At 34.3% G+C, this 20,509-nt stretch overlaps 1 protein-coding gene across 1 annotated transcript; it reads right to left on the bottom strand.

The window, feature by feature from the left end:
• Positions 1-3,507, bottom strand: LOC110911531 (transcription factor BHLH094). The gene is made up of 6 exons (XM_022156161.2): positions 2,925-3,507; positions 1,766-1,960; positions 1,596-1,661; positions 1,224-1,292; positions 1,055-1,126; positions 1-455 (listed from the first exon to the last, which is right to left on the bottom strand). The coding sequence occupies exons 1-6, from the start codon at positions 3,162-3,164 to the stop codon at positions 327-329; spliced, it is 771 nt and encodes a 256-aa protein (XP_022011853.1). The 5' UTR covers positions 3,165-3,507; the 3' UTR covers positions 1-326.
• Between the last annotated feature and the right edge of the window lie 17,002 nt (positions 3,508-20,509).

Raw genomic sequence — 20,509 nt, 5'->3', positions numbered from 1 at the left:
AAAACACAAGATATATTGATAGTTTGATTACGAGTAAAATGAACTCAAATTATTTGATCCCGAAATTGTTTCAATACACATTATGCTTCTGGTTTTTTTCATTTTTTCTAAGCGGACAAACAATTTCATCAGGTTGTTTGCGGGTAAAAGGGCGTATGACTCTTAAGAGACGTATGAGCAAGAATAGTACATACATGCATGCATATTGCAAAACTAACAAAACGGAGATACATATATATATATATAGTTGAAACAAATATATAGCCTTCTCTTTCCAGTAGTTTCTTGATCATTAGCTCCATGTAGATTACCAAAGTGTGCCTATTTCATGTTGTTCTTTCAAAGCTGCCACCGATTTGCATGTGCAACCATTCTGGTGATGATCCGTTACTGTATTCCCTTGTGGGTTGTGAAGCAAACGGCACCCCAGCCATGTCGAATGATTGTTGACCAAACTGAAACACCGGCATTCACTTGTTAGATAGAAAGAAACCGACTTGACATGTTCCCTTTTAAGTTAATAGATTCTTTATTTTACTCATTTGACCCACTAGAAAAAAAAAACATAACCAAAATGAACCCGTTCATAAGTCTACGGGTGAAAGATGTAATCTTTATTTAATTCAAATCCCATTTGACCCGTTAGAAAAACATAACCATTTGGCCCGTTAAAATAAAACATAACCATTTGGACCCGTTAGAAATAAAACATAACCAACATCACCATTTTATCCAAGTCCCACTTGAGTATTTGACATGTTCCCTTTTAAGCTAATCTTCTTTATTTACTCATTTGGCCCGTTAAAAAAAACACAACCCAAATGTACCCGTTCGTAAGTAAATGGGTCAGAGCTCTCATCTTAAATTAATCCAAATCCCATTAGTAATATTCTCTATTTTACTCATTTGACCCGTTAGAAATAGAAAGTAACCCAAATGAAGCCGTTCATAAGTAAATGGGTTGAAACTGCCATCTTTATTTAATCCATATCCCAGTTCTATTTTTTGTAACAATTTTTTTACACCTAACCAAGACATAACATTCTATGCTTACATCTTTTGAAGGAAATCCTTGAGGACTTGGTTGCGATCTTGAAGTGACAGCTTCAAGCTTCATTGATAAAAACTGTCACGCTCGACTTAGTTAGCACCGTAAACATTGTAATTGTAATGTCGAAATGGATATACGAGTCATAATCCAGATTAAAAACAAGTATGCTTACCTCGACCTGTTGTTGTAGCGATTGAATGTAATTAATTATCTCATCAAGGACCAGTGCTTTTCCAATAACCTGAACATCACATAATTGATACCATTTATAAACTTTAAACAAGCATTCATTATCTGCCACTATTAATGTTATAACTTAAATTACATAAGCATGTGGAATTATTTAAACGTAAGTGTGGACAGACTGAAGGGTTTATGCATACTCGTGTTTGTTCTATCTTTAGATCGGTTTAAAAGATTTTGCACATGACTAAAAAAACTTAAAAACATTAGAACAAGATTCACATGTCATGATGTCCAACTCTCATCAGTTAATTAATTTAAATTAAAATAAAGACAATGAAACAAGAACAATAAATCACACCTTATTACATCCGGGGACAATATCTTGAAGTATTTTCATCCTTTCACTTATCTTCTCTCTTCTAGCCTGACCATATATTCATAAAATCGGTCAAAATTCAGCAAAAGAAAAAGGCTACACAAGAAACTTTATCTTTAAAAAGAAAAAAAAAAGAAATTTAATTCGATTACTCTTTCTGCTAGACTGTGGCTATCAGTGGCTTGACCTCTTCTTGCGCGAACGTGAATGTAATCTTGTTTAGGCGGTTCGGTCGGTTTCGCACTGTTTTCCGCTATCTTGCCGGTACTTCTTTCATCTTCTGGTTTAATTTCCGAGTTCTCGTTTTCAAGGGCCAAAGTCTTCAAGCGTTTGCCATCACCGTCGAGCTGATTAAAATTTCACAATTTATTATAAAAATCAAGAACTCTCATCATATTTTACTAGCTCTAACTGGCATATCATGGTAATAGTAGCCTAACATATATACCAAGCTTTATAAACAAAATAATTAATTAGAAACTCAATTAAGGTACAGCAGGAAATGAACCTGCAACTGTTTCTGTGGTACTGTGGTGTGGATTTATCAATTTCATCCAAATTTGAATAAATCCGTACCAATTCCATCCAAATTCGAACAAATTCGTACCGATTTCCTCCAGATTTGAAGATACTAGTACCGATTTCCTCCAAATTTGAACTAATTCATACCGATTTCCTCCAAATTCAAATAAATTCGTACCGATTTCCTCCAAGTTCGAATAAATTCGTATCGATTTCTTCCAAATTTGAAAATACTAGTACTGATTTCATCCAAATTTGAACTAATTCGTACAGATTTCCTCCAAATTTGAACTACTTCGTACCGATTTCATCCAAATTTGAACTACTTCGTACCGATTTCCTCCAAATTCGAATAAATTCGTACCAATTTCCTCCAAGTTCGAATAAATTCGTACCAATTCCATCCAAATTTGAATGAATCCGTACCAATTTCATCCAAATTCGTACCGATTTCCTCCAAATTTGAAGATACCCGTACCGATTTCCTCCAAATTCGAATAAATTCGTACCGATTTCCTCCAAATTCGAATAAAATTGTACCAATTCCATCCAAATTTGAATAAATTGGAACAAATTTGAACAAATCCATACGAAAATTGAATAAATTTGTACCAATTGCATCCAAATTTCACCACAAAAAAACTCACTCAAATATTCTTCAAAATAAACAATTAAAATCTAAAAAGCACATCAACAGTAGCTAAAAAAAACAAAAAACCCTCACAACATAATATCAATTCACAACACTAAATTTCATAAAAACACAAAAAACCACTATTCAATAATTACCATTGTATTATTACTCCGGCTGCTAGTCGACAAATCATCATCTTCACGCCGCTTCTTACTCACCCCCATCGGATCATCATCCATAAACACACCACCGTCATTACTATTGTTATTATCCCCCATACCAAACGACGCCGCATTGCCATTCCCATGACTCACCGGATACCGCCAGATCTCGCTCATATTACACACCGAAGACGACGTCGTATTACCTGACCGGAATCCTCCCCCGTTCATCATCACTATTTGTTTTGTTTAATATACGATTCGAAATTTAAAAATTACGAAACTTTCAAATCAGTATGTAACGGTTTGAAACCCTAGATTGGTTTTTACATAAAGTTTGTTTGTGTGGAATAAGAAATTAAAGATAATAATAATCTGGTTGAGGTTATAGATGATGATACATATGAGTGTATGTATGTTGGGGTGCGCAGTGTACCAACGACCGGCGTACGTTAGCAAGGTAGACCTGGAGAGTGGAGAGAAGTGACTTCTGAAAGAGGATTCTGGGAGTGTCAAGGGGTTTCTTGTCAACACCGCCTTTTTAAATCATCACGATTCTGTTATTTCTCTCACCCCTACCATATGATAATTGCGGGTATGGCTGATCAAATTGCTCGACACTCGTTCGATGCTTGTTTTTGGAATTTGCTGGTTCGATTCAGCTTGATTAAAAAAAATGCTTAGTTCGGTTTGTAAACGAACCGAGCATGAGCAAAGGTCCGCTCAGTTCGGTTTGACTCGATTTATTTTTTAATATATATACATATATATTTGTGTTTGTGTCTGTGTCTGTACCATTTTTAATGAAATAACTAGAGACCAACATTAACAATGTTTGGTTCAAGATCCAAATAGAGCTCATTTAAGTAGTTAGAATTGAAATGCAATACCAATAGTCCATTGTCCAATACTTAAATGTCCATTTGAGTAATTAAGTCAAAATTTCAAATACTAAAATGTGAAGCGTCGATCAATACTCAAGTCTTAACCCGACATTTGATTCAGAAGTGCAAGACCCTAATCAAAACCCCCCATTGGCCATCGTTATTCGATTTCTCCATCACCACTCGCCAAGACGCCAACTCGACAGGGTTTTGCTTCAATCGATTAATTCAATTTCAAACTTCCGATAGAACAAGTGTATGTTTCAATCGGTCGATGATTTATCTTCCCGCTTAGTTAATCTCGATAGAACTAGTTGAGTGTTTTTGTATTCCTTGTTATTTGTCAAATTTTTTACTTATGTTCTATTAGACGAAACATCATGGACGAAAACTACACTTTATTCTAATAACTAGCACTCTCATCGTCACTTTCCTTGTTTATTCTGCGACGCTCGATACTCGCTCGACGTTCATTCGAAAAATGCTCGGATCGAAAGACGCTCGCTTGACTTTGGCTCGGTTGAAAAAACGCTCGGTTCGGATCGGTTTGTAAACAAACCGAGCATGAGCAAATGTCTGATTGGTTCGGTTCGGCTCGTGAACAACTTAATTGTGGGACTAGTTGGAAAAAAACAATCATGCTATGCCATCTCATCTTCTTGAATCACCGGTTCACAAGATGAGATTGGTTGAGACGGTGTTTCAATCCATCACCTAAACCTCTTTCAGTTGGACCTACAAAAGAACAAATGATATCCTAAAACTAAAGCATGATCTACTGATCAAGAAATAAACAAAGATTGAATCAGTCTTGTTAGAAACTTAGTTTCTTTGTTTGCAAACAAATATTGATTATCACAATAATATTCACAAGCTGAGAGTTATCATCAACGAATTGTTTTCGATGAATATTAATGATTCAAAAGTTTTACAACTCGATTGACTCTACAAACTTCCCCTCAGCTGATCACACAAACAAATCAGTTCGTACGAGAGAAAATGTGATGGTGTGTGATAAATAGATCACTAACAGGCGTGATCTATTTATACAAGTACGAAAGCTCTGTTATGAAATCAGCTGACATCACCTTGATAGTGACATCTAACATTTCTAACAGAAAAGATTCTTAGATGTTTGCAAACAACTGAGCAATCTTATCATCTGTTCTAGGGTATACTAAAACCTTGATAGAATAAGTGCTGTTACATTAAATAAACATTGTCTAAGCTATTTGTTGATGCAGTTGTCCAAACATCTGTTTGGCCTAACAGATGTTTGATCTTCTTCAACAAACCTTGGCTTGATCAGAGCTTTGGGTCTTCAAGAGATGCTGGCCTTCAACAGTTGTTATATTCTTGTACAACGGTTCCAAGTCTTCATCAGATGTTAGCTTTGCTCTTGAACAAATGTTCTGAATAGATATTCAAAATTCACTATTTTTGGGAAGAGTTTGGTTCAATCTTTTGCTTATTTCTTGATCAGTGGATCATGTTATAGCTTTTGAATATTATCTGTTCTTTTGTAGGTCCAACAAGTCTGTCACACCCTCCAAATTTCGCATGTGGGGTTTTACCGTGAGGCGCGTGACATTCCAGGATCAAGCCACTAATCATGTTGAACCATTTCAAGTTTAATTGTGAAACATTTAACTACCACATTTAACATGAATAGTGATAATAGTTTTAGAAGTTTGAAAACGTGAAGTTTAAATTATCAACGGAAGCAAAAGTATAAAATCTAAACTAAATTGAAAACCATAGCTATTTAACAAAACAATGTAAACCGTTTAACCAAAGCCATGATACTCTCCAGTCTGCAAGTTCCCATCCGAGCCATACCTAACGACCCGCAAGCATGCAATAGTGTGTCAACATAAAGTTGGCGAATTCACAAATTTTAGTTAAGCAATAGTAAAGTTCACAATTGTTTTTGGTTTATGTATGACTTGGGCAGCTAACCCTCATCAAATGACTAAATTGTGTATCAAATGCTGACGTTTCGTTTGTGCCCTCATTAATGTCTATCACTAGGTTTTGAGACCAATAGGTTCTGGGTTCTATTCCCACAAGAGGGGTTTTTCCCATATATATTGGACTTCCCCCTGAATTAGTGTATAAACATTATGCCTAGTAGAGTGGATATGATCAGGTGGTTCTGTTGATGGTATGATGATACTCCAATGGTCCGTCAGTGATCCAAATTTGTCGTTGAAAAAAGAAAAAAAGAAAGCATCATACTTTTAAATCAAGATGCATCTACTTCAATTCTTTAGACCTAGTCGTATTAAGATTTAAGATTTATTACAAAATAAATCAACTTACTTGGAAAATAACAACGGGTGCATGGAATCTTAGGTGATGGTGTTCTCAAATTAGTAGGATTTTCCAACAATTATAACCCAATTATTATTATTATTATTATTATTATTATTATTATTATTATTATTATTATTATTATTATTATTATGTTAAATAAAGTAAATCAATAACTGGATTTGACAATCTTATTAAAATAACATATTAAAATTTAAAATAAATTATATTTTCTTCTAAAGAACATGCAATTAGGTGTTTATCATGCATGATGTATTATGATTAAGTGATTAACTTGTGACGTTTCCTTATTTCATATACTACAATTCTACATGGGTGCGTAATACGGCAGGAAACATAAGACTATGGGGTATGGGGCTTGGGTTGGGGGAAAACGCCTAAGTCACCATCCCGGGTGGGCTTGGGTTGGGGCGTGGCCCAAGGGGCGGGGGTTTGAAGCCGAGCGTGGGGCGGGTCTAGCAAGCTGACATGGCGGGCTGTGAATGGCCAATTCAAACTAGCCGTTGGGCATGTTTAAAAAAAATCCTTTATAAATAACTTACCATATTTAACATTTTTCTCACACAATATCAAACACATAAAACACAATCTTGCCATGAGTTCTTCAAGTTATAGTGAATCGTCATCATCATCTGACGATGGTGCGAAAATATTTCTACAAACGATCGCGACGGTGGTGAAAGCTATCGTGGAAGACGAAGACGATGAGGAAGAGACTCAACAACCTAAACGGAGGAGAAGGTACATCGCTGCTCATGAACGGCACACCGCTAACAATTTGTTGGTAAGCGATTACTTCTCAGCGGAACCTAAGTATGATGAAAAAAATGTTTAGGCGTTGTTTTCGTATGAGTAGAAACTTATTTTTAAGGATATCTAGAGATTTTGAGGAGAAGTATGTTTATTTCCAACAAAAACCCGATGTAACCGGGCAATTAGGATTTAGTACGTGGCAAAAGGTCACGGCCGCACTTAGGCAGTTAGCGTACGGCAATAGTTCTGACATTATGGATGACTATTTATAAATGCCTGCACGTGTAGCTAGAGAAAGTCTTCACAACTTTTGTTCGTGTATTCTAGAACTTTATAGGAAAAGATATTTGAGAAAGCCCTCGTTCAGTGACATGCAACAAATATTGGAACATCACGCAGATTATCATGGGCTACCCGGGATGCTAGGTAGTTTAGATTGTATGAAATGGGCTTGGGAACTTTGTCCTACCCAATGGCAAGGCGCTCACACGAGTGGATTTCATGGGATGCCAGCCATCATGCTTGAAGCGGTTGCGTCCCAAGATCTTTGGGTATGGCATGCGTTCTTCGGTATGCCAGGTTCACATAATGATATTACCATCATAAACCACTCGCCCCTTTTCAATGATCGGGTAAATGGTATAGGACCCAAAAGGAACTTTCTTTGTAAACGGGGTTGAGTACGTGTATGGGTACTACCTAGTTGATGGGATTTACCCAGAGTGGGGGGGTTTTCGTAAAATCGTTCACAAGACACGGTACCCGAGATCCAAAGAGATTAAAGTTTAACAGGGTCCAGATGGCTGCACGTAAAGACGTCGAGCGAGCATTCGGTGTTTTGAAGAAAAGGTGGCGAATATTGGCAATGCCTTGTCGACTACGGGACAAGGATCGGATTGGAAATGTGATGTACGCATGTATCGTTCTTCACAACATGATTTTGGAGGATGAAGGTAGAGCGGTCGTTACCTACTATGATGACGATGACCCCCAACCAGGTAACGTAACAGACGAAGATAAAGCGGCAAATGAATTTTTGATCAAGTCAAGGGATGTACATCACAACCTTCGATCTGATTTGGTGGATCATGTTTCAACGATTCCTGGGTTCGAAACCGACGAAGAATGATAGTTTTTTATTTTGATTATTATTTTGTATGTTTATTTTAATAATTATTTTGTATGTTTATGTAGTTTTTAATGGTTATATATATATATATATATATATGGGAAGGTTCATTTGAGAAGAAAAATTAATTGAGAAGAAACAGAACAAAAGGTAATTTTGTAAAACATTAAATAATTTTTCACTTATCTCATTTATTATCATTTTTGACTAATTAGTTAGTCATAAAGACTATTATCCTCCACACTAACTTTTTTTGCCTACACACATCAAAAAGTTGTCTTACATATTTCGAAATTCATCCTACACGTTGAAATTTATCTTACACAACTCGTAATTTATCCTACACTTTAAATTATTTTATTTTATTTTTTTTTAAATATATATTTTGAAGATAAGTTACAAAAAATTTAATGTATTAGCTATTAAAGAGGAAGACTACAAATTAATGACCTATGTAGATTTACCAATGTACCCTTATAGTATCATTAAATACTTATATTAAATGAAGTACAATAAAACATTCTTATTGGTTTATTGGTTGAAATTTGTTCTTTTTTCTTCTTACAAAAAATTTCTTCTCATTTGAACTCTCCACTATATATATACCCCATACAAAGGGGGTTTCTGAATTGAGTTTTCAAATTACATGTGTCAATCCATGCCCCAAAACCCCACCCCACCATACCCCACATTCTAACATTTAAAGGCTTAGCCGAACTAAGGCTAGCCTCAAACTTCATACCAAGTTGGTTTGGGTTGAGTCAAATTTAAAATCAAGCTAAATTCTTAAACTCAAGTTTGGTTCGATTAAAAATTAAGTTGGCTTGCTCAACTTAATTTGGCTAAATTTAATAACTTATGTTATCATAATAGCCAAAAATATAACTTATTCTTGTCAATGGGCTAAAATAAAACTTACTTAGCTAAAGGACCAAATATGTAAGCTACACAAATTAACATTTGCAAAGGCTTACCTTGCTTTTATAGAGTAGATGAACCTTTCATTTTGTTTCTTAAAAATGTGGGATAAAGGAACAGGAACAAGTGGAATGCATGAATTATTTGAGAAAGCATGAGGCTCTTTTATACAAGGTTGGAGAACTCGCTAGTCGCTAGTCGGCCGGTGATGTGGGGACTAGCGACTACTCGGGATTACTCGGGATTAATCGGGATTAATCGGATCGGGTTTTTTATATGTAATTTTCAGTTTTATGTATAAATATATACATTTTTATAGGTAAATATTTTAAGTAGCTAGGTTTTAAATCTTACTCAACTCATTTATTTAAGTATACATGATTAATTGTTGGAATTCAAATGATTTGGTTGGAAACTGACCGGAATTTAGAGGTTTTGGCCGGAATATACAGGCTTTTTGCTGGAATCGTCGACTTTTGGCTGGCCTAGTCGGACCTAGTCGTGCCTAGTCGGACCTAGTCGGTTAATGGACCGATTTAAGAAAAATTACTCAGTAGCTGGACGACTAGCGATTAATCGCCGACTAATCGTCGCCTAGTCGCGATTTTTACAACACTGCTTTTATATAGTCATTTCTTTGATCCAAAGTTTCTTTCTCATCTGATTCGATGTGGGATGGCAAAATACAAAAACTTCAAAAGATTTGAGGATATTTTAAATGCATTAAAAGAGTATACTTTGTGTTTTAATACTTGTAATTACTTAAATTCTTATTTTATTTTATTTTTGTAAAATTACTTTATCATCCTCCTTATATGCATTATTTATTTTAATTTTGTAAAATTATTTTATCATCCTCCTTAAATACATTATAATATAGTACAGATAATTAAGATTTATTCATTTTCAAAACGCACATGTTTATTTTAATTTTTGTTTAATTTAATTTAGTTTAAGCTTTTTTTGTTATATAACCTATTTCGACATTCGATGAAGAGCACTATTTCATAAAAATTGTTAAATCAGATTGAGATTGATCGATTAAACGAATAGAATTGAGAACTGTCTGTGCTTTTAGTTTGGTTACTAGCTAATCTTATATCTTCTCTCCCTAATAAATTAGTAATTGGTTATGCCATGTGTAGCAATTCTGTGAGTCCAAGATTTTTTTTCTCGTTTCTCTTACTTTACTTATTCGTGTTCTACTTCTTAAATAAAAAGGTTAATTAGTCATACGTAATTTCATTCATATTTTATCTCAAAATATCGTCTTACAATTTCTAAATCTCCACTACTAATTATTAACTGTTTTATCGTTTATTCAACATATGTAATACACCGATATTGCCCCCTCGCTTTATCGGTTGTCCCATTTTTGGCCGATGAATTGCCGGAGCTGGTTAGATTGCTGGCTCCCTTTTCATTTTTTTAAAGCATAAACGTTCATTGATTATATTTTAACTTAAAAGTTATACTTTTAACTAACACGGATAAGATTATGCGTTGTTCCAAAACAATGTAATCAACATTGATATCACAGCACAATTGTTGTATTGATTCTAGTGGATTATATTTACAATTCTATAACAAGACGTGAATTACAATTAGGTAATACATATGGAACTATCATTAACATTTCCCATTATATTATGTGTTGCAACAACGATCCAACAAGCCGGTTTAGTTCTTGTTCAAATTGATCTGTTTAACTAGTTTAAATAAACATGTCGACTTGTTAACCTTGTTAAAATTAAACTAATAATATTTTCTTAAAAGGTTAACCCACAAACACACTTATAAGACTTAACCTTTTAACCCAATTATTATGCACATGTCAACTCGTCTATAGCTCTATTAGATTAGATTAGATTAGACTAACCATTAAAACTGAACTTAGTTAACAAACATATATCATGTTCGAGTTGATCTGTTTAATGTGTTTAATTAAACATACCGGCTTGTTAATCCTTTAACAATTATAATGAAAAAATATTTTTATATGGTCAACCCACCAACACGCTTACGACCGATTGTTTAACCATTCATTATAAACATGTCAAACCGTTTAAACCCATTATAACCTAACCTGTTTATAACTTGTCAACCCGATGATAATGAGTTACATGGGTCATATTCAGATTACACGATTTTAAATATGTTCGAGGGTTAGGACTCAAGTAAACATATTGGTTGTATTGAGGAGCATCAAGTCAAACCCGATACAAACTTACAAAAAAGGATACAACTAGTTGGTGTATATCATATATATGTAACGTGTGTGTATTTTTACATCATAACTACGAAGTAAAAGATTAAAGATGGAGATGTGTTGGAAAATGTAGTTGAAAACTTAACTTTTTACTAACTTTAAGCAAGAAAATTATTTTAACATATGAGCTATATATTTACTAATTTGTGGGTTTGTGTTCTCCAAAGTTAAAACTTTTCCAATGAGTTAAGATTTTTTTCTAAATAAGCTAATGTGAACGAGATATGATGTTAGAACAAACCTTGAAATGATATAAAAGTAATGAGGTAAACTCCTTCCTTGTATTTTACTCACTCTTATGCTAGTGCATGGAGGTGCAAAATTTTCATATATACTCAACAAAATGAAAAATATTATATATGTCCTTACAAAAATTAAAAATATCATATATGTCCTTATAAAATAGTTAAAATATCAAATATACCAAATTTATTAAAAACAATCTAATAAATATCACTTTACACTTATTTTTTAACTTCTAAGTTTTCATATACGTTCATATTTTAATTTCATCATATTTTTATATAACACATTTTAAGCTTAAATTTATTTTTATTCATTTTTGCTTTTATTTTTTTCATAAATAATAGTATTCACCATATATATATATATATATATATATATATATATATATATATATATATATATAATATTTAAGCTAAATAAATTAAGCTAGAAAAGAATAAATATAATATTTGAAGTTAAATGTCATATATGAGATTTTAATGTTATAGAAAAATAAGAGTAAAAGTGTATTTTATTAAATTGTTTTTAATGAATTGGGTATATATATATATATGATATTTCAACTCCTTTGTAAGGGTATATGTATGATATTTTGTAAGTTTGTAGGTGTATATATGAAATTGCCCATATCTTTAAAAATCCAAAACTTGCGAAATCCCACAACCGACACAAGTAGGGATGAGCATGGTACCCGTTCGGTACCAAACCGGTACCGGTACCGAAAATCCTCAAAAGTGGGTATCGGTACCGAATATACCCGATACGGTACGGTTAAGTACCGGTATTTTAGTTTAAACCGGTAAATACCGTACCGGACCGGTACCGTACCAGACCGAAAATGTCAAAATTCGGTACCGAATCTGTACTGAAAATGTACCTGGTTCAATAAATTCAGTACCGGTACCCGGTACCATTTGCTCATCCCTACACACAAGTCGTAACCCAAACTCTCGGGCTCATGCAAACAAGTTTTGCTTGGAGTAGTACTCCTGTTGTACCATGTGTATCCCCTACATGTTATAACCAAGGTCACCGCCCTTCATAAGAAAAGCACCAAATATCAGTCCTAAAAGATAAAATCCTAATTAATGAAGACGACCATGCTGATTTCTTCTATTGTGGTGATGGTGGTTTACTAACCGTCACAAACACGTTATCACGACTTAACTCGACATCCGTCGGGTCAAAATGCATCGTCACTTTCGGCATCTTAGTCACTTTCGCTGAACGATAACATAGATTCAAAACCTTTTGTGGGTCTTTAATAGTCCTCAAATTAATAGCCTCCTTAATAGCGGTCTCGAATTCGTCGTATTGTTTAGGCGGTTGCATTGTTAAAGTCGTCCCTGAGTCAATGATCATGTTTCCTTTCAACAACGGCTTTGTTGAGTTCAAGTTGTCGCTAATACTTATTCGCTTATCGCCAACACTAAACCCTTCAAATGTCATATGATAATATGTTTTTGGGATTTTTTGGACTAGTGGAGTTGTGACAACATTTGGGCCAAAGTCAAAGTCCCCAAAAATCATTTTACTAGACTTATTTGAAAACTCATTTGTGAGAGGGTATGAAATCAAACAATACGAAAACTTACCGGGCACTAACGTGCGTATTTGCGACACTAGAGATTAGTCGCCACCGCCAAGCCCGACAATTCCACCACACGTTGGTTGGAAAACACCGTCATTAGTAAAACTACAACCGAAAACTATATTCGGGAGGACCCGATCACCTAACGTGATGGTTTCAGTTGAAACAATACCCGTGCTAACTGATTCGTCGGCGTAAAGCGATAAAAACTCGCATTTTTTCGTCGCTGAGCAATTAGTTGCGATCGTCGCCAAAGCCTTGCACGTTTCGGATTCGCAATCAATAGATTGATAGGTTGAAGAACTCTTTGGGTAAAAAAGTGGAGCCGTGTGCTTGTAACATTCAGTGCATGGCTTACACTGCATCCACGATAAGTCGCTACCGGTGTTGGCAATGGCCAGGACTTTTTGCGATGGATTACCGTATGAAATGTTCAAGAGAAACTTCTTGTGATCGGGGATTGCATCAGCTTGGTATGTCGACCCATTTATATTACTTCTAAACTATTTTGGGTTTATCAAAGATCGTTGCAAAGCATGCCCCATTCGTTGTGCAAACGACATGGAACAGTCGTAAAAAAGGGAATCGGCGGAATCGCGATGGATGAGATCGACACTAAAAGTATCATCGATAGCGACAGAACTAGTGGCGGTGTATGAAATGGTCAGTGTTATTGCGACTACTACTGAGGAAAATGTCATTGTGTTAGTGACAACTTTGTGTTTTAAGTGAGGAATTGCATGCCATTTATATAGGGGGAAATAAATCAAATGCATTGATGTTTTCCATTTATATTTTTTTAATTTATAACTAAGATTGTTTTGTTCATGAACATTGACTTTGTATTTTTAAAAATAACCAATTGATTTTCCAACCTCGCGTTGCGGCGAGGATCCAATGTTTGCAAATCGCGTGCTCACAACGGCAAGCGGATACCGAATATCAAAACATAGATAAAAATGACGTAGTAACGATGGTTACTCCGTCCTAAAAACGATTTTTAATAATCTAATATATAATAGTAGGACCCACACATCCTACACGTTGGAAATTCGGTTGTTTTCAGTTCAGTTATGACGTTACTAACACGTTAAAATATGGATGAGCTCGATACCGGTAATGGCACCGAAAGTACCGATCCCGAAAATAATAGAAATTAGGTACCGGCACCGAAAATGCTCGGTACTATACGGTATGGTATTTGAAGGTAAAAATAAGTAAATACAAGTATGGTGCTAGACCGGTGTCGAATCGAAAGTAACGATTCTGAAAACGCCAAAAGGTGGGTACCAAATTAGTATCGAAAATGATTTGGTAGTAAATTTGGTACCGATATGATACCGGTTTGATTACAGGATTTGATACCATTTGTTCATCAATAATTTAAATATCCAAGTTAATTTTACATATTACAATTCATTCATTACAGAAAAAGACAAAAAAGAAAACAAAAGAAGTTGTGTATATAAAACCTCATTCAAACGACATACAATTTACTTACCACGTGTATGAAAAGCAATCTAAACGGTGTAATTACTTGTGTTGCTACGTGGCATGAGATCAAACGTGATGTTAGGGATGAGCTCGGTACCAAAAATCCCCGAAAGTGGGTACCGGTACCGAATATACCTGGTACGACACCGGTACGGTACCCATATTTGAGGGTAAAAACCGGTACCAAAATGTCAAAAGTCGATACCTAATCAGTAACGAAAATGTACCCAGTTTGGTAAATTTGGTACCGGTACCGGTACCATTTGCTTATCCCTATGTGGTGTTACTATTCATTTGGTTCTGTTTTTAATATATAGGTGATAGGTAATAAAATATGGATGAGCTCGGTACCAGTAATGGAACCGAAAGTACCGATCCCGAAAATCATCGAAATTAGGTACCGGCACCGAAAATGCTCGGTAATATACGGTATGGTATTTGAAGGTAAAAATAAGTAAATACAGGTATGGTGATAGACCGGTATCGAACCGAAGGTAACGATTCTAAAAACGCCAAAAGGTGGGTACCAAATTGGTGTCGAAAATTATTTTGTATAGTAAATTTGGTACCAATACGATACCGATTTGATTATAGGATTTGATACCATTTGCTCATCAATAATTTAAATATCCAAGTTAATTTTACATGTTACAATTCATTCATTACAAAAAAAGACAAAGAAGAAAACAAAAGAAGTTGTGTATATAAAACCTCATTCAAACGAAATACAATTTCTTACCATGTGTATGAAAAGCAATCTAAACGGTGCAATACTTGTGTTGCTACGTGGCATGAGCTCAAACGGTGCAATACCTGGTACGACACCGGTACGGTACCAGTATTTGAGAGTAAAAACCAGTACCGAAAATGTCAAAAGTCAGTATTGAATCGGTACAGAAAATATACCCGGTTTGGTAAATTTGATACTGATACCAATATCATTTGCTTATCCCTATGTAGTATTACTATTCATTTGGTTGTGTTTTTAGTATATAGGTAAATGTGTTAGGTTATGGTAAAATTTTAATGCATATCAAATCACGCAAGTTAAATGTGGCATAATTTTGTTAAATGTTTTTGCCTAGATGGAAACAATTTGTTATTGAAAATTGTTGTCTTCCAAATATGTCATGACCATTGAATTGGTAATTCAATCCGCTCCATAACAAAATGAAAACCTAAATTAACATCACATTAGGCTAAAGGGTGTTGGGGTCATGGTTGGGATATGATTCGCTACGTAGGAACATGAATGGAAGGCTATATCACCCCCTCCCCTAATCCACCATAGTTTGCATGGATTAAACCATGGCGACCAGTTTTCAAGTAATCATTTCATTTTTCTTTATACAAAGATAAATTAAAATAAATAAGGGGATAGTGGTTTGGGTCATAACCACACCCTTAAGTTAGTGGTTTTGGATTGTGAATTAGAGGTGGGTGACATGTCATTGACGTAGAAGGTCATGATGATCATGAGGTCATGACCACACTTTATAGCCTTAGTAGAGCATTCACATCCTACCCACTATCTCTTTTTATATCTAAATTTTAGAAAATAATTTGAATAAACCATCCAAAACACTATCTCATTTTTCTATAAGAGAGAATGGTTTAAAGAAAAAACAAACCTCTATATTTAGATTTTTTTGTAACAGAGAATAATGTAGAGAAAACAAAAACAAACCTCTATATTCTCAAATCCAAACCTCTATAAATTATTGTGATTGTATATGAAAGAGAAAATATAATAAAATAAGTGTTTGTAGGTAAAATAAAGATAAAGATGGAATTTGTTATTGATTATGTGGAATAAGTAATAGTTCATCGCCTTTCTAAATTTGTTTTAAAGTCACCAGGTGGAGGACCACCTATTCTTTCTAAATTCACCGATGCGGCAATACTCATGCTTTGTGTTTCTTTTAGCGTCGTGTGTTTTTTTATTTAAGTTTTTTTTTTCCGGGGTCCTATATGATGACCGGGATAATTTGTATTGGTATTGTGAAATTTTGTTGGAAATACTTCTTGATACATGAATGGTGGTGATATAGGGATCTAGACCTGCATGAATATTAGTTGATTCCCTTAGAAACAAAATGGACCAATACAATTGTGAGGACTGTTTCGGGTCTCTGAATGCCCTGGCCAATCAGATAATCACCATATCATGTGCGGAATTCATGTATGATGTTGACAAACACAAGAATACACCGATTAAACCTTGATTCTATTGATAAATTCAAAGTACAGAACCAAGAATCAATTTTGGCTGAGTTTCCCCTCTAGATCCAAAAGTTTTTCAAATGAGAGCCCAACTGCCCTATTTATAGGCTCCTTTGCAAGGGTGTATATTATATTTATAATTTTGCAGGGATATATATGATATTTTGTAAGTTTGTAGGTGTATATATGAAATTGCCCCTATCTTTAAAAATCCAAAACTTGTGAAATCCCACAACCGACACACAAGTAGGGATGAGCATGGTACCCGTTCGGTACCGAACCGGTACCGAAAATTGTTAAAAGTGGGTACCAGTAACGAATATACCCGGTACGGTACGGTTCGGTACCGGTATTTTAGTATAAAAACCGGTAAATACTAGTACCGAACCAGTACCAAAAATGTCAAAATTCGGTACCAAATCGGTACTGAAAATGTACCCGGTTCAATAAATTCGGTACTGATACCCGGTATCATTTGCTCATTCCTACACGCAACTTCGTAACCCAAACTCTTGGGCTCATGCAAACAAGTTTTGCTTTAGAGCGTGGTTTCTATTAACTTAAATAGTTAACTTACCCTCACTTGATATGGTTTCGTATTGACAAATTATGAGATGTTATAATCGTTGCCATTATAACTTTGATTGTTATTAGGTAGTTTATTTGCATATAAAAAGCCATTTAAATGAAATATAAAACTGTTGAATGGTTTTTTGTTTAGTCAATAAAAATGTGCTTGTCATTCAAAAAATATGTGCTTGTTGGTTCAGTTTTACTAATACACAAAATACCAAATACGTTAAAACACAAAGCATACTAATACACTACACAAGACCAAAGGGACTAAAAATATAGATAAAAATTAGAGAGAACTCTTAACATATTTATTTTCATTTCAAGAAACTAAAAGGTCTCTTGTTTGTTACCAAACACCTCCTTAATATAATTTTTCCACTGTTAGCAATAGGGTTGTTCATTTTTATCCAAAACCCGAAATCCGATCCGAATTTAAAGCCACCGGAACCCGAATTAGTGAATACCCGAAAAACCTGAACCTGACCAACCCGAACTTTAAATAGTTCGGTTATCGGGTCACTTTTTCCTGGCAAAAAACTCGAACAACCCGACTCGAATAACCCGAAATACAAAACCCGAAAAAAACCCGAACATTTATTGTTTTTTTCTTATAGAAGTGTTTAGATTTGGAGTCTTTAATAGATGAAACACTAAGTTTTGGGACTTTTAAATATTATTATAGCATATTGTCTACTAATCTTTGAACTTTGATGATATTTTTAAAGTATCAATATGAATTTTGTTGATATTTTGTGAAAAAAATATTTATTTTCATTTTACATCTAAACCCGAAAACTAAATAACCCGACCCGAACCAACCCAAACCCGACTAACCCGAACTTTAAAATGGGTCGGTTATCAGGCCATTTTTTTCCTAGAGAAAAACCCGAATAACCTGACCTGAAAAACCCGAAAACCCGAAGAAGAAACCCGATGAACACCCCTCGTTAGCAAACACCTCTTTAATATAATTTTCCATAAATGACCAAACACAAAAAAAATGATGTCAACTTGTGATGTTGTACCCTATGAGACAGATGTCATATGTGTACTCTAAATAAAGACGTGTAACGTGTTTTAAGCGTCCATATTCAATGCAACCTACAACCAAGTCTAACACCTATTTGTGCGTCTTATGCATTTTATTGTGCACTCTTTTGTACATTGTTTCGAATGACAACTTTAACTAGTTATTATGCACCTTGCAAAAAAGCATACTAGACTTTGGAATTACTAAAGAGTAAAGAGATAACGTTTAACTAGTTATTATGATCCTTGCAAACAAGTATACTAGGATTTGGAATTATTAAAGAGATAACGTCTTTGACTAATGTTTTTTCATCTTGTAAAGAAAAAGTATAATTTGAGAAAGTCAAAAAGAGAAATTGGAATAAGAAATGATCCGTTTAGCACTTGAAACTAAAAGCTGGAGATACATGTTTCAATTCTCATCACAAAACGTTTGTGCCTTTGTTCAATGTTTTAAATACCGGTTTGAATCGGCCAGTTATACCAATTAAATCAGATATCGGACACAGGCCTGGTATGATAAAGGCCGGTAAAACCTGAATACGGTATGTCTTATGTATCGACGGTAAATCCGGTTCTACCGGTTCAAAGCGTTAAACCGGTTTGCATTATCTTAAAATTTGATTTTTAATTTTAATTTTAATAAAATACGATATTAAGGTAATAGTTTCTTCCATTTTAGAAAATTGTTGCCCACCTTGTCCAATGTAATATTGTTTATAAGTAATAAAAATGCTCTTAAAATGCTTAACATTTACAAGAAAATAGTTAGTTTTTAGATAAAACCAGGATCGGTTATATAAATCCTAATTGCGATTGGATTATATTTTGAGATGAATTTGTATTTTGTAGAACTATAGGGTTAACTAGTAAGCCAATTGAACCGTCTAGTACAAGTGTACAACCCGATTCAACTGGTAGAACTATTTTAGAGCCCAAACCGATATGATTTAAAAACCGATTTTTAAAACATTGCCTTTGGTTGATTATATTTATTGATTGTTAAAGCGCGTACATATATTGAAAATTAAGGTGTTTGATTATATTTATTGATTGTTAAAGCGCGTACATATATTGAAAATTAAGGTGTAATGCAGGCAAAAAAAAAAAATTACACAGAGACTATGTTATATATGCAAACATTTGTTTTTTTTATATTATTTAGACTTGATGAAACATTATTCAGGGACACATATATTTTGTCACAAGATCTTGAAAGGAAATATAAATATATTTCGAATGCAATTGTGATGGTTAATTCAACCAAGCTACAATTACAAAAGTCTAGAGTTGACGATTTTGATTCACTTTTGTATGAAGTCAGATCTTTTTGTGAAATTAATAATATTGAAATCGTTGGCCCAGACATGTCAAACACAAACACGAGGTATTTAGAGGAGGGGCAAACATGCGACTCTTTCTATTCAATCAAACGAACACAACGAACTTACAAGGAAAATAGACAAATAAAACAATAACCTAGACCCTTATTCACTACTACACACACGGGTATCAACTACAAAGTTTTGCTACGGAAACAAGTCCGTCGCAACTTTCCTACGGATTAGCTATGTATTCGCTACGAACATATTCTGCTACGGTTTAGCTACGAATATTAGTTCTACTAAACTTCCTCCACAAGACATTAAACCTTTCCTAAACCTATTACAATATAGTTAACTAAATAAGTCAAACAATTAACTAATTTAAATCAATCTTTCATTTTAGCCCTTCAACTTTCAACTCATATGAGTTTTAGGATTAACTTTCAACATTCCCCTTTAATCCTACAACTCGACTCAAACTTTCTTGGCTTTGTACCACCAGGGTCTTGAATCCTCAACAACATTCTCAACTCTTCAATTTTAATCATTGGTTTACTCTTTCTTTTTAGTTGTTTGTAACAAACTTGTTTAACAAGTACTTTACGCTCATTATTTAATCCATCCACATTTATCTTAGATGCAAATTCATTCTTCACTTTTTTTCCTTGAACTTTCCTACCTTCATGTATTTTTTTGCATTCCTTGTTCAACTGACTTTGACACAAAACTCGCAGATGGGTTAGTCTTTCTTTCTTTATCAGACCATGTTGGGCTTTTCTTTCTGACTATTCTTCTGAACTTTTCATTC

This window comes from Helianthus annuus, chromosome 15 (assembly GCF_002127325.2).
Source record: "Helianthus annuus cultivar XRQ/B chromosome 15, HanXRQr2.0-SUNRISE, whole genome shotgun sequence".
Lineage (NCBI taxonomy): Eukaryota > Viridiplantae > Streptophyta > Magnoliopsida > Asterales > Asteraceae > Helianthus > Helianthus annuus.
Note: the sequence above shows the minus strand (reverse complement) of the source record. Positions and strands in the feature narration are given on the sequence as shown.